Raw genomic sequence first — 15,948 nt, 5'->3', positions numbered from 1 at the left:
ATAGGGCATATATGACTTGGGACGACAACCTAGAGGTGGATAATTTGGAGGATGGAGCCTTACCTTTAGAACAATTGGAAGTAGAGCTTTTGGACGATGAGGATGAAGCGAGAACAACAACATCAACAACAATGCCACCCCTATCTACCAATAGTGCTCAAGTTGCAGCAACTTCGCTGTCACCTCCATCTGCAACATTGCGTGGAGGTCATGTGCCTTCTGGTTTTGGACGTGGTCTTTAGACTATAAGGGAGGAGACTCCCCTTGTTCATAGAGGAATGGAAAAGGATTATAAGCTTTTCATGGCAAGAAAGTTTTTAGTAGATAATAGATTTACTTGTCTTTTCTAGTTTCTAGTACTTTTCATAACTTTTGACTCTTTCCTATTCATTATGGTATTTTTTGGAAACAATATGTAAGAATTTAACTTTGAAGTTTGCAATTATAACTCATTGGTGATGAATTATGAATATGATGCTTTGTGAAACATTTCATTTCATGTTTGATATTCATTGTTATAGTTTGATAATGGTTATAAGTGCAACTTTAGTGATGACAAATGTTATATATTGAATTTTGAAACTTTGAAACTTTAGGTTTGATGATAATCAAGATGTTGTAACTTGTGGACCTGTGGTTGATGAAGATTATAACTACTAGATGATTGATGTTATACGGTTTAATCCATGTTTTTATGATTTTTATAACTAATTCATTGGTATAGATGTTTTTGCTGACATATATGCATCAAAATATATAAATATATATATTATATAAAAAATGCTTCCAAAAATGCTTCCTACCCCGAAGCTACTGAAAATTGTCACTCCCGCTCCGACTTCCAAGCAGCCTTGGGTTAAGCATTGGAATCATCCTTTCCATTAATCCATCATGGCCTTCTCCTCACCATGATATTTTCCTTAAACCAAACCGACTTTAGCATGACTTCAATATGATGATAAATTTGGTAGAAGTGTTATCTGACTTGTAATTTTATTAATTATAAAAAAAACATTACAGAAGTGGTGAGTGGCAGAGCATATATATATATATATATATATATATATAATCTCTAGCTTTATCTCACTATGCCTTGTGTCTTGGATCAACAACTCAATGATAATAACTATGACAAGGATGTGGAAAGTGGTATCTATCTTATTGAGAATACAACACTTTTAGAATTAACTTTATTACCCTGGAAAAATACATTCTAAAATAACTTTATTATTCTTGGAAAGCTAACTAAGCAACTAAATAAACTTTAGGGTTATGAGGCTAAAAATTTCTTGGCTGGGTTGCTATTTTATAGCGGCTTTTTGTTTCACCACCGTTGTCTTGCGACATCTCCATTCCAAATTTGTATCATTCGTTTCCTCTCAATTGTATGTATTGTAGATAGAACAATTATATACCTTTGGATATTATGATTTAGAGTGAGATTATAGTGACAAGTGTGAAGTTATGTATATATGTCTGTTGAGCTGTAATTCTAACTAAAAAGTGACTATAAACTTCTATTGCAGGAGATTCCGTACATGTTTCTAGGTTTGGATACATTTCAGAAAAGTGTGTTATGTATGATGTGAAAACAAAGTGGAACACTTTGGGCTATGCTAATTTTAGTTAACAATGGTATGTTCTATGCTTAGCACAAGTTACTTCAATGTTCATTAGCAGCCCAATAATAATTTGCAGTTTCCAATAGCAATCACAATAATCACATTGACAGCAAAAACAGATAGAACATGAAACAAAATGCAGAAGACAAGCCAAGACAAGAGGACACCAGATTTCGCAGATGCCAGGGAAAAACCCCAATGTTTTGAAAACCCTTTGATCAATTCTTCTTATTCTTATATCAAAATGTTCAGCAGAGAGAGAGTATAATTGTCAAATTTGACTTGCCAAATTCAAGTCAAAACAGCCCTGTCAAAATTTGTGATTTTCTGCAGCAGTCAACAGCCCTAGCAGGAAAGTCAACACTGGTCAAAGAAGCATTAGTATGACTTCAAAACAGCTCAGTCTTCCCCAGTCAAACTCGGCCTGATCAGAAGGTCAAAGTCAGCCCAAAACATTCCAGTCAAACTTGGTCAAAGGAGAGAGAAAACTGCTGTAATTTTCTATGGTCAACCTGCAATTTGGTCTACGTTTGAAGTGCTCCGGAAACCTCAGCTTCTGTGCCAAAAGTTGCGGCTTGCTGAGACAGAAATATCCCCAAAAGATCGAAGTCAAATGATGCCCAGTAGGTGTTGGTTGACGCTGGTCAAACTGTAGTTAACTCTGTAATTTCGGCCCTGTAATTCAGCTTCTGAAATTTGTCCTTCTTGATCCACACATATGAAAGAGAAGAATGCCCAATGTAGTATGAACCAATGAGAGAAGGAGAGAGAATGTGTGAGCTATGAAGATGCCAAATGTGGTGGAGGGACACTTGTATCTATACAAGTCGATGAGGGTGAAGAGTCATGTCTATTGGGCTTCGTGAGCCTACATGATGATGTGGCCAAGCTGAACAAATTGTACATGAGTGGGCATAAATTCAAAATCATACTTCTGCTTGTCCAAATGAGATGATCTTTATATCAATTTTGGTCCTCTTGAAAAGAGGAATCTAATGCAATCATCAGCTCCATCAAAAGCGCTGTCCCAAGGTGGAATTTGGCCCTAGTTTCCAATTTTAACATGCTACATTGCCAAAAGGTAAAAACATAAATGTTTGATCTCATTGTATGCGATAGATGTAAAAATGTGTGATTTGGGTTGTATAGGGTGCACAATATATATATATATATATATATATATATATATATATATTATATGTATTTTTTTTCAATTTCTAATTTTTATTTTTCAATTTTTAATTTTTTAATTTTTTGTAAACAAAAACAAGTCTGTAATTTGTTGGTTTTAACTCTCTACATGTATTACTTGCAGACAAATTCCTAAAAACAGAAAAGATACAAAGGTAATCACAAAAATTAATAAATAACCACAGATTTTTCTCCTGGAACACAAAACCAGGAAAACCAGAATGGTTTTTCATTATATTCCTTTCAATGTTAAATACATTATATCCATGCCGAGGTATTTATAAACCCCCAATCCATAAATCTTGGATTAGAATATAACCCTAGTTCATTTGCTCATATCTACAAAACCATGGGCAAAACCACAATGTGGAAGACCATTGTTTTTGGGCTGCTGTGGAGGGAAAATTGTGGTGGTGGTATACCCTTGGATATAGCTTCAAAACCACTCATTTGAAGTGTCTGTGAGTTTAGTTTCTAATCAGATACGGAACATCTTTGTCCTCCTTTGCTGTAGAAAGTTGTGTGGTACAGGACATGGAGGCTTTCTTCTGCCTTGTTCAAACAGTAGTTTCGATGTCATGCAATCTGCTTGAACATGAATTACAACACTACTATTGCAAACACATATATGAAGTGAATTTACAATACGAAATGTGATTGGAATAAGGTTCGTGTCGAAACAAAAATACAGAGAACAAACAAGTTGGGGCACATACACACTTAAAAATTGGTTGCTCCTGCTCATCTTATTAGTGGATGTTAAGTTCTTCAAATTGTACTCAAAAGTGTAAATATCATTTGATTGAATGATAGTTAGGATTGACTAGAAGAGGGGGTTAAACTACTATTTATAAAACTTGTTACTGCCGTGCTAACTTGTGGCCCATGTTACCTTTATGCGGCACTTGTTTCTAAACACCTTCCTAATATATTTGAGACCTTATGTAACATGAATGGCCATGTACAAAATAAAGGAGGATCAATAATTGAAGTCTTCTTCCAAGACTAAGAGGTTACATACAAAATTGCACAGGGGTATTTTTCAGGATAAAACTGTTGTTTCGGGTTGACAACACTACCTATTTAAAAGGCTTCAGTTATTAATTTTCTTTTATCTTTTGTTATGTATAGGGCCTTTGCACTTTCTCTCTTGCTATATATATATATATATAGAGAGAGAGAGAGAGAGAGAGAACAATGGCCCTACACAAAACAAAAGAGGATTAATTACTGAAGCCTTTTTCCAAGACTATGAGGTTACATACAAAATTGCATAGTTGTATAAATCTATTTGCAGAATAAAAGTGTTGTGTGTGTGTATATATATATATATATAGACATGAGTACAGTGGATTATTCCAGACATAGTTTTAATGGCTGTTGTGGTATGCAAAAAACTATTTTGACATCAACTGCCTTTGGATTATGTCAGATCTACTTTGTAATGGTGAAGTAGTGTTTCTAGAGATTTATGTCATGATAACTAAAAGGGCAAAGAGAGCTGTGAAAATAAGAGAAAAAGTCCCTAATTAGACTACTGACTGTAGGAAATCCCAAATCTGAAATTTCAGTTTTTTTGCAGCTAAGGAATTAAGCACTGCAGGCTTCAATACCCAGTGCTGCAAAACGCCTTAATGGCACATATATTCTGTAATTTTCGCAAAAAATCTTCCAGGTTGTGTTTCACAAATGCATCTGTCCTGCATGAGTCTTCTTTGTTTGATTTGATTAGATGAACCAAGGTTGAAGTTCGTATAACTGTCACTAGTGTGTAGCTTTTCTTTTCATGTTTTTTTTTAATCTCACTGCTTTCACCCCTTGATTTTTACCTAAGAAGAAGGATGAAAAAAATGTTCTATCAAGTTTGAGGAACGCATGGATGTAGTGATGACCATTATTTAAATGTAAAAAGTCAAATCTGTCAGGAGAAAAAATTCAGTAAAATGGTAATGGAACTATGCTCATGCTACTGGTGACGGTCAATCAATCTCTGCTTTGTCTTCTGCGTCTGTTTGCTGTGGGAAAGTATAGGCAACATCGTTTATTGGAATGTGAAAGACAGCCTCCCCTATCTTGAATCTGACAGGTCTATCTTTTCAAAGTGAGGAAATGACAAAAGATAGTTGCTAATCCTTGTTTTGACTGAAGTAATGCTTGCTGTGTTGAAAAATGTAACTAGTGTCGGTCTTCATAATTATATTTGAGTCATGATGTAATGTATTTATCGAAAGAAAGAAAAATAAATTTTATTATAAAAGAAATTGACTTATTAAAGCATGGGTTTCATGCTTGGGTCAATGATTTTTAAGACAAAGCTTCCATTGTAGGCTTATAGGGCTTATGTCAAGAGTCCTTGTCCCTGTCAATATGTAAAAGACTCTTCTTGGGCTTTATCTATCAAAGAAGAAATTTATTTTAATACTATGTTGCACAATATGAGGAAACGAGTATGAGTTTCCGAAACAGGAATGGGTACGAAACGTAGCCCCCCCAATATTTTGGAAACGGGGAAACGCTATATATATATATTAGGACATTTAAGAAATATGTGCAATCATAAAGTATATATATATATATATATATATATATATATTAGGACATTTAAGAAATATGTGCAATCATAAAGCATACATGATACATTCTAATTTATTACATTATGATTAAATTGTCAATGGTCAATCCATAAAACTATAAGTCTCTAAATTTACATCACATTTACTGATTAATGATCATGTAATGAAAATAGCAATATCCAAAATCAGCCACGAGAAATTTCTAATTTCTTGTCTCGTGCTTGATTAAATACAAGTTCCATATCCTAGTACCCTAGGTGCTCTTGATTATTGGGAGTCTCCCCTGCATAGAGGGCTTGGTTCTCTTGATTAAATACAAGTTCCAAAACCTAGTACATGACAAAATCCAATGGAAACATTGCAATCCCCCCAATCCTGAAATCTTGAAAAACAGATAAGTCTGCTGGATTTTGAGTGGGATCTAAAGTTCTACTTTCTCCATATGAAATCCAATGAGGGCGAAACCACTCCGAAACATCTTGAGTCATTTTATGGCAGTGTTAAAAATTTAAGTAAAAGTGACATTCTCCTTTATCTTTCATGAAAGATAAAGGAGGATGCCACTTTTACTTTAAGAATTTAACATTACCATGGACTGCATATCAACACTAGGGCCATAGGCTTCAACTGTCAACATTAGGTTGCCCCACTCAAAAAAATTCATTTTTTTTTTATAACTTGAGACAGGCATCTAGAAGCATCCAGAAGGTATTTTAGTCACCCAATAGAAAATTAGAAGCAAAAAAATTAAAAAATAATAAAAGAAAACTTCAAGTGTTAACTGGAAACTCCGCCGTACGGCTGGAAACTCGTTTTTGGCCATACTGGCCAGGTTTCCACAGCGTGAAACGAGCCAATACAACCAGAAACGAGTTTCTAGGCTGTACGGTACGAGTTTCCTCGTTTCCGACCAGAAATGGATCCCTGGGCAAAGTTTCCTGCAACTTAGTTTTACTGTAATTTAGGTGTTTTAGGTCTCCTCCACCAAGTCAGCCTCAACCTGGACAAGTTTCCCTAATTAAGAGGCATAATCTACTATATAAAGTCAGCAGCTCGACTTCATTTGTAGAATACACACAAGAAATTTGATCTGCAAGTGCAGGTGAAGAAAAATGGTGCGGAATTCAAGGAAGAGGAAGAAAACCCTAGCGAAGAAAAATAAAGTCTATGTCAAGCAAAATAAGTTGAATTTTCTCTCTCTACTCTCACACGTGTGAAATTCGAAAGCTGCTGGGGAGGTTGAACTTTATAATCTGCAGTAGGGTTGAAATTCTGGAAGATGGTGGCCGAAGTTCTGGATTGTTGTTGGGCTGTAGCTGCTGGACAATAGGAGACTATTGAAGTTTTCTAAATCATATTGGAGGGCCGACTTGGTGGAGGAGGAAGGTATTTTAATCGGGTCTAAGGTTTTGGTCTATCTCAATTTGATTAGTGGAAGAGTTTGACTAGGTTTTCCCTAGAGAGCGGTTTTAGCCTTGGCTGAGTGCCTACATCTGGTGTTGTTGATCTTCATGTTTTGATTTGATGATTGTTTGATGAAAAGAATATAAAAGAAGAACATAAAGAAAGTTAATAAGACTACAAGAATAACACAAATAATTATTAACATAAGAAAATCTTTTTGCCTTTCTAGTTTTCTAAGATGCTGGACTTTAAATGGTCTTGAATATGGTAGAAAATCTCATTGGTCCACATTTTTGTGCCTTAGAAAGCCTGTTGTTCTTGAAAATCCAACTTCAAACTGCTTGATGGACTTAAACTAATGTGTTGTATGTAAAACGGATAAAATTTCTTGCTTGGGACATATAGAGAAGAGAAGTCAAGGTGAGGTCGCTCTGCACTGCGGTAAAAGTGAAAGATAAGAAAAGATAATTTGATTAATGTCCATATGAGACCAAAATATTAGTTCAATGGGACACAATAAGATATGAACAGAGAAGAGGACATAATTTTATTAATGTCCAACAAATGACTACTCATGGTCAATGAGGGTGATAAGTACATTGGCGTCATGACAAAGTGGGAGAAGAAACATGTCTGTCTGCATTAAACACTGTGAAGATAGTGTTGCAGTGCCTGATCAGCTCATCTTGGGAGGCCTTGGGCTAAGAAGAGGTTTGGCTGTGTGATCTGGGGAGGAGCCCGGAGGTGGTCATTTGATATTCTACCAAGTACTAACATTTGAAGGTGAAGAGAAGGATCTAGTGGTTGGTGTTTTGTTGCTCAAATTGGCTGGGAGGTAGCTTTGCACTAGGAGGGGCTTCCACTCTCTGTCCTTGTTAAAGTAAATCTAAATACTAATGGTGTCACATTTCTTCTACCGTTGTGCACAGTGATGTGTTGATGTATCAGGGCAAACAAGGGATGGCAACGGGCATTCACAGTGAAGTGGCCAAGTATGTGGAAATGGTGAGCATAGGGGATGTGTCCCTGTTGCAAACCAAGAAAGATGATCAGGAAACATGCTTTTCTCACAAAAGTTGGATGCCTTCTCTTGGTTTTTTGTGTGTCAAAATTTTGTTTGTGTGAAAAATGGCCTGAGAAATGGTCGTCCATTTCTTGTCATTTTGAAACAAAATATCGTGCATTTTGGGTTCCATTTCCCATTGAGAAACTGGGCATCAGAAATTGCTTTTATAACTGGTACCCTTCCATACATTCATGGTAACATAGGTTGGAGGTTTTGTATTCCTAACTTATTCTTTGTCCTGCTTTTCTAGTCACTTTGGTTTTGCCATATGCTGATGTTTTGATAAAAGTCCATGTGCATCTATGAGTAGTGTTTTTCATGTATTCACTCATATGCTGCTGTCACATTATTTGTTAGTTGCTGTCTTTTTAAGTGGTGGAATGCAATGTCCATGAATTGAAAAGCTCAATAAATTGTAGCCAAAACGTATTTGGAATGCCTTAAAGAGGAATTTTTCTTAGTCCTTAACTTCATTATTGGTGTTGTGAAACGTCTATTTCACCGCAATGGGAAAACATTTTGGTTTTGTTAACTCGGAGGAACAATTTTTCAGAGGCATGCAACCAAGATGTGTATAATTCTGGAACTCAGTTCCCATCTTTCAATCTTTTAATATAAAAGATTTGGACAAGAATAGTTTCTGGTTGTAAATGATTGATGTTTTTTCTGACTTCTCATTTTGTGGTAGTGCCTAATGGTTTGATATTGTATTTCCATAGCACCACAGTAAATGTCTAATTTATGATTATCAACATGGCATGCAGTTTGAGTTGTCGCAAAGTTCATAAGCACATTATAAGTGTGGAAAAAGTCTGCAAAAAATCACGATTTAATCTTAAAAACGCGATTTTTTGAACTAAACGATTTAATCCCCTGACTTTTTGGTGACTTTTTCACAAAGGAAAAAATCGCGATTTTTTCGTTATACTCCCGATTTAATCGGGAGTCGAGCCAAAAAGTCGGCCTCCCTTCCAAGGCCGCAGATAAAGAGGCCGCAAAGGTGAAAAAACTGTAAATTGAAGCTTCCATCCATGTATTTTCAAGTTATTGCATTGTATTGTTTGTCATACTTCTTGCGAGCATAGCAGTCTCATTTGTAATCTATTAGTTTTGAGGTTAAGATATGTTTTTGTTTTCCAAGGAAAAACAAATCTTTATACTTAATATTTCTAGTTAGAAAGCAAAGTATACATTGGCTAAGCCTCCAGGCTTTCAGTGATCCAGACTCTAATAGCCACTGCCCCTTCAAAAGATTACAAAAGTACCAAAAGGACAAGCATACAACAGTATTCCATACAAAGAACCCCACACCATCAAAATAATTGTTACAGTTGTTGAATGCTTCCAGAAGAAACAACAAAGAGGAGGTCATGAAGATCAAACAGCAACAACCTGCCCAAAAAAAGCAAAACCAGTGCCTCAAAAAAGAACCCATTTTTCAGACAGGAACAAAGTACCTGTGAAATCTTGTGACACCAAAGATCCTTCCTGCAATGAGAGCACGTTTTGAAAGGGAATCTTCTTTAGTGGTGAACTCCCTGTAAATGTGGGGAAAGGTTATGTATTAGAAGTGGATTTTACCTCCAAGAGTTTTTGAATAATAGATGCCAAGGCTAGGTTAGTAATCTGAAATCTACTGTTTTCTCAGAAAATAAGCAGCTTGGAGTCACCAAGCGTTAATTTTCACATCTACTGTGATACTCACTATTAATTTTCATTGGACCTACCACCTGACACCTTAGTACCCAAGCAGTTTACAATCTACTGAATAAATGCATGACTTATTTCTTAATACAATTAGCGGAAACAAAAATTAAAAGGGGAAGAGGATCTCAGTGACTGATTACTTGATGACTTTTAGATGAGTCATGATATAATTTATTGTACTTTTTGTTGATATTTTGACTCTTGAGAGTTGAGACTCAGAGAGGACTCAAAATTCACTTGTTGATTCACTATTTTGATATGTGATGTAGCACTAGACTTCATATACATATTATATATTAGCTTTCTTTACATGTTTATGTGGAAATGCATTTATTTGATGTTGTGGATACTCTAGATGTTGAAAAAAAAATGAATAATTTTGTGGTTTTTTAATTTTGCCGACTTTTTCAAAAAACTCCCGACTTTGACGAGTTTTTCAATTTTTGGACCCTTGCCGAATTAATCCCGACTTGGACTTTTTCCACATTGCATTATATGCTTTCCCTAAATAAATGATTTATATCTTCTATATTTGTTATTGTGTAAACTGTATGGATAAATGCAAGCCATGTTTTGAATGGATTCATGTTGGTTGTTAAAACCACTTTATTATTATTTTTTAAATATTTTGCATCTATGTTTTTACAATTTGTTGTTGATATTCTCATTTGATCTCAGGATTTCTCATTGCGATCCCCTCTTATCCGAGGGCATGGAAATTTTGGTTCAGTTGATGCTGATCCTCCAGCTGCCATGCGATATACAGAATGCAGACTGGAAGTAGGTACTCTGTTTTTGTTTGTCAAGCTTGATTGGATTTTTTTGTTAAGAGCTTGTTTCTAGTTTTTATTTGTGTACAATTTGAGGTCACTGCAATTGTGTTTGAATGATTGTATTTGATGCTATAGATTATGTGGTTTGTTGGCTATTGATAACTGTGTGATGCAGAGACTTCTGATGTTATGTCATTACAGCCTTGTAATATTTGAAATTGTGCTTATTTTCCTGCTTCATAGAAAGACACTTTTTGTACGATGAGCCAAGGAATGAAACCTAGACTCAAAGTGCAAGTATGATAGCAACAGCTTGAAAACATATAGAGGCTTTTGAAATCGTTTTATTTTCAGAATCTTATGTATTCATGGGAGGAGAAAGATCAATGCTGTTGCGTAATATGTGGCGGCATCAAGGCACACCTTAAATGCTAGTTGATGGCCCCATTTTATGGAATTATAAAATATAAGAAAATGATAAAAGAAGTTTACAAAATTTGACGTGTTAGATGAATAAAGCTTGATGAAATGATGTTGGTAAAATCAATATGTGAAAATGGAAACAACTTAGGCAAGACATGAAACTTGAGGAGGACAAAAAGTATAAATGTTCACATTCTCTTTTGCTACAGTCATGCTGTTGGGAGGTATAAGCTAGAATTTATGGTAATTAAAAAATTTAAAGGAAAGCCAGTTGTTTCACAATACAGAGGGTTTATAAGTGAGGGTTTATTATTTGTGCAGAGTCTCTTTTGCTAATATCGTGTCATAGTGCAAGTTCATCAGGTAATGTTTCAAATTATTTTTTCTGTTTTGTTTTTGTGAACTGGCGGAATCTGAAATTATGGTGTCTTGTACTAGCGGGACACATGGTCGATTCCGACCATTACCACTATAACCTCTATGCATACCAACATGGTTCCCCATGTGGCACATAGTTGTAGTTGGGGGTTTGAAACAATGACGTCCCAATTAGTAATTGGTAAACAATCTTGAGTTTGAGGCACTTGAATGTAAAATCAGTTTAATCACAATAGGTAGTGCTCATGGTTGAGACAGTTTTGTATTGGCTGTGGTGTAATCAATCAAGAATCTGTGCTAAAATGTGTCTGCAACTTTGTTAATAATTCAAATTTAGCTCATGTGCCAGGTATAACCTTGTGTATGCGTGTCTAACATTTGAGTCTTTGACTAATCTTGAGGCTTGGAGATGCTGATAAGCTTGGACACTTTCAACAGTTTACAACACGTCAACGCCTTACTGCTTAAAATCACTAGTTTGATTTTAGGGTGACAATGTCTATCACCCATGAATATATGTTTTGCTTACAGAAAGTCTGCTTAAATTTTATAAAGTTAGACCCTTTTGAGTGAGAATTTTTCATATTTTATATGTAGAAAATGTGCAGAGCTACATTCTTATTATCCAAATTTATCTTTTTGTTTTTTCCCCAAGGAAAACACTTAGCAGAAAACCTTCTGAGTCCTTCCCCATGATCCATGGATGGTAAATTGGGTAAACTGACAGCCCTGGTTACGAAGCCTAACCCCAAGGGGATAAAGAGAGTGGAACCTGTGAATTTGTTTACGAATATTTTATCGCAGCAACTGGAATTAATTCTTCTAACTGTTAAATGAATTATGCAGTTTATTGCTACAAAAACAACGAATTAACCACACTGCAATCTTCACAAATAAAATACTGTGAAAATGAAAGGGTTAGAAATTGAGAAATGCTAGCACACACATAAAAATGACACTTATTTTTGGACAGAAGTCCCCAGAAAAACCCAATGCGGGAAAACTGGTTGTAGCAACTGAGGGTTTATATTATTATTATTATGTAGAAATTCTGAGTACAATAAAATGTCACCAAACCGGCAATTCTATCTAAGAGAAATACTAGAAAACATATATTGAGGGGGTTTACCTTCTCTGCGAACAACCCTGACACCTGATTGCCTCTGAAAAGCAAGCTGTCTACTTGTTCTACGTAGTGTTGATTTAGGGTAGCACCGGATGTGCTCTAGCCACGAAATTTGGCTGCGAGGTTGGGGCACATGAGATCTCCATTACCCAGAAAGGGTTTGGGCAGATTTTAAACAAATCAGGAGATATTAAAATAATTAATATTTTTAATGGAGTTCCTAAGTCTAAACTTAGGAAAAATAAAATATTAATGTGTATTAATATGAATCTATGTTAGAGTGGTTCAAAAGATATGGATCAAGCCAGATCTAATCTTAACCGTTAATTAGGGACTTAATCTCTGCCGTTGAGATGTCAACAGGAAAAGTATAAGAGGAGGCTTGAGGGTCACTTGAAGAGCACATTAGATGATCAATCATTCTATTCTCTAGAGCGGGGGGTCAAGAGAGATAGAATTAGAGATCAGGAGAGCAACTGAGGGACATTGAGTACAAAGAAACAGAGAATGCAGAGATTGTGCTGGGAGAGCAACGCAACAACAAAGGAGAGTGACACAGAGCTAGCAAAGGCTCACGCAGAGGTAGCCAAGTGCTGCGCAGAGCACTAGAGAGGCCAGCGTGTTTGACGCAGAGGCCCCAAAAGCTGATGCACGACCTCTTGGGCTGACGCAGGGCCAACGTGAGACAGAGAGGGGCTGACACAGTCCAGATTGGGCAGGCGCTGGGGTTGCAGGAGCAGTTTTGTGCTGAAGAGTTGTCGGAAGGATTTTCCGGGGTTTCAACCAAGAGATTTCTCTCAAACTGTGAGGTATAACTGCTAAGGAAATTCTTTGTTGGGTAGGCCAGGTTTGGCACCCAGATTGTACTCTGATATTGCTTAATAATAAAACCCTCAAATAGCTGCACCAGTTTTCCCGCATTGGGTTTTTCCGGGGACATTGGTCCAAAAATAATGGTGCCATGTTGTGTGTTTGTTCTTGTTTCTTTTAGTTGCTGATTTGTAATATGTTGAGCAGGCACTGGTGTTTATTTTAGTATTTACTTTGTAAATAACTTGTTAAGAAAAAATAACAAGTAGGTAGGAATAAATAAAAAAAAGTGCACGAAGGGTTTGTAAACTAAGTAAACTTAGAAACTTCAACATGGTATCGAAGCGTGATTATAGATCACAGGAGGACTAAAAGACATTAGCCGAGCGGAGCAATAGCATCAAAAAACAACTGTCCCGAGGTGACAGAAGCTGTTTCTAGCAGCGTAAAAGCCAAGAAGTGTGACACAGAGCCAGCTAGAGCCACACAGAAGAAGCCGGGAGCTGCGCAGAGGGCTAGAGGGTTGACGCAGACTCATCTGGGGTGATGTAGAGCTAGTGTGAGGCAGTTCACAGAGGGGCAGTTGTTGGAGTCTAGAAGGCTGCAAAAATATTGCAGAGTGGAGCTGGTGAGGTACTCTAGTCAGAACAATACCTGACAAAGCAGGGCTAGATGAGTTTTTACCGAGGGTTTCTAGCCGAGGAACCTGGATCAGCAATGTAGTTGCACAAGACGATTAGAGTAGGGGGCATCTCGACAAGCGGCAGAAGGATTTCCAGGAGGGAAATCGGGGCTTTGAGGGAGTCTAGAAGAGAACTTCTAGACGGGAAGTAGAGACTCAGAGCAGTCGAATAGAGAACTTCCAGGAGGGAAGTAGAGGAGCGTCATGGTACTACATGGGGTAAGAGACCAGGATAGACTAGACGGAGCATCGAACTTCACAGTCTGGAAGGCCAGAATCTTATCAGTGCTTGACAAGAATCGTGTCAAGAACTTCGCCTTGAAGATTATAGCTATCCCAGTCGACCCCAATGATAACAACATGTAAGAAGAGGTGATGGCGAGGGCCAAGTGCATTATCCTTGACAGGGTCAAGGATCATGTGGTACCACATATAGCTGAGAAGGAAACGATAGTTGAGATGTGGGAGGCTCTCAAGAACCTGTACCAGCATACTTCTGTGTAGAGAAGAATGCTGTTCGAGAACTAGATGAGGTCGTATTAGATGAAGAAGGGTCAATTGATTGACACCTTCCTCGGAGGACTGAATGAGATCCGAGACCAGTTGACTGCTATAGGAGCGACACCGGATCAAGAACTTATGGTGAGGACAACCTTGAATGCTGTCTCAGAAGATTGGGATGTGTTTGTCCAGAGTATCCTGGGCAGAGGGACTCTCCCACCTTGGGACGAGATTTGGGAAGCTCTTCGCCAGGAAGAGATCAAACGACAATCGAAGACAGGTAGTAGCAGCAAAGGGATCAAGGTCAAGCAGGAGGTGGAGGATGTGGCCCTAGCATCTGAGGGAAAGCAGGAGAAGTGGAAGAAGAAAGATCTCTGCAAGATCAAGTGCTTCCACTGTGAGGAGATGGGTCATTATGCGACCAAGTGCGCAAGGAAGAATAGTAAGGGAGAGTCTTTGGAGACTAAAGCAGCGCCAGCACGGGCAGAGAAGTAAGATTTGACAGACGATGACTGTGCCATGAGTTCACACACGCCACTTGAGTGGAAGTGGGGAGACATCGAGCTGTAGTCAAGAGGACTACAAGCGATGAGGGGCAAGATCCTTGAGGTACCCAACATTTTGGATTAGACCTTGCTACGAGAGCGCTGATGAGGAGTAGCAGGATAGGCTGAGTGGGTAGAGACGGATGCAGATAGAGCGACAGAGAGAGCTACAGTGCAGGAGTGCCAAGACAGCACAGAGCTAGCAGGCTGCAACAGTGCGAGAGGCACAAGAGTGTTGCACCAGTGTAGGAAGGCACAAAGAAGTGTGCAACGGTTCGAGATGTAGGGAGTTGTTGCAGCAGCGCAGAGGTTAGAGAGAGGGAGCACCTGTCAGCGATAGAGGGAGCTTCAACATCATTGGGTGTTTCTAGCTCGATAGGGAGGTCAGTTGGGAGATCAGTTACTTACTTCTCAGTAATTGAGTTGCAGTGCAACAGTGGGCAACACAATGCAACATGATGAGAGGAGGTGTAGTGCGGATGCAGTGTTGGGAGAAAGGACTAGTAGCAGCACGGATGCAGAGGGAGCTGTCGTACAAATGCAGCAGTAGTAGTGGTAGAACCACGAGCAACAGTACAGGAGGCAGCAGTGCAGAGGATGTTGGGCAGGATGACTTAGCATCAGCACAGGTACCGATGCAGGATGATTAGAGTAATACTCAGTGAGGAGTATTGCTAGAGCATAGTCCTTGCTAAGAGGGAGTGTTGATTTGGGGTAGCATTAGATGTGCTTTAGCCACGAAATTTGATGGAGAGTTTGGGGCACATGAGATCTCCAATACCCAGAAAGGGTTTGGGTAGATTCTAAACAGATAAGGAGATATTAAAATTAATATTTTTAATGGAGTCCCTAAGTCTAAACATATGGAAAATAAAATATTAATGTGTATTAATATGAATTTGTGTTAGAGCGGTCCAAAAGACATGGATCAAGCCGGATCTAATCTTAGCCGTTGATTAGGGACTTAATCTCGGCCGTTGAGATGTCAATAGGAAATGTATAAGAGGAGGCTTGAGGGTCACTTGTAGAGCACACCAGATGATCAATCATTCTATTCTCTAGAGCGGGGTTTGCTAAGAGAGATAGAATCAGTGATTGGGAGAGCAGCTGAGGGGCATTGAGTACAGAGAAACAAAGAAGGTAGAGA

The 15,948-nt window shown here is 37.9% G+C and overlaps 1 protein-coding gene across 1 annotated transcript in view; it reads left to right on the top strand.

The window, feature by feature from the left end:
- The window catches only part of GYRA (DNA GYRASE A), a 287,743-nt gene that overhangs the window by 111,367 nt on the left and 160,428 nt on the right, over positions 1–15,948 (top strand). The window contains exon 4 of the mRNA XM_089450417.1: positions 10,242–10,343. Within this exon, the coding sequence (XP_089306543.1) occupies positions 10,242–10,343 (102 nt within the window). The remainder of the gene's footprint in view (positions 1–10,241; positions 10,344–15,948) is intronic.

This window comes from Pinus tabuliformis, chromosome X (genome assembly GCF_031772625.1).
Source record: "Pinus tabuliformis cultivar Carrire ecotype Pingquan chromosome X, CPIR1, whole genome shotgun sequence".
Lineage (NCBI taxonomy): Eukaryota > Viridiplantae > Streptophyta > Pinopsida > Pinales > Pinaceae > Pinus > Pinus tabuliformis.
Note: the sequence above shows the minus strand (reverse complement) of the source record. Positions and strands in the feature narration are given on the sequence as shown.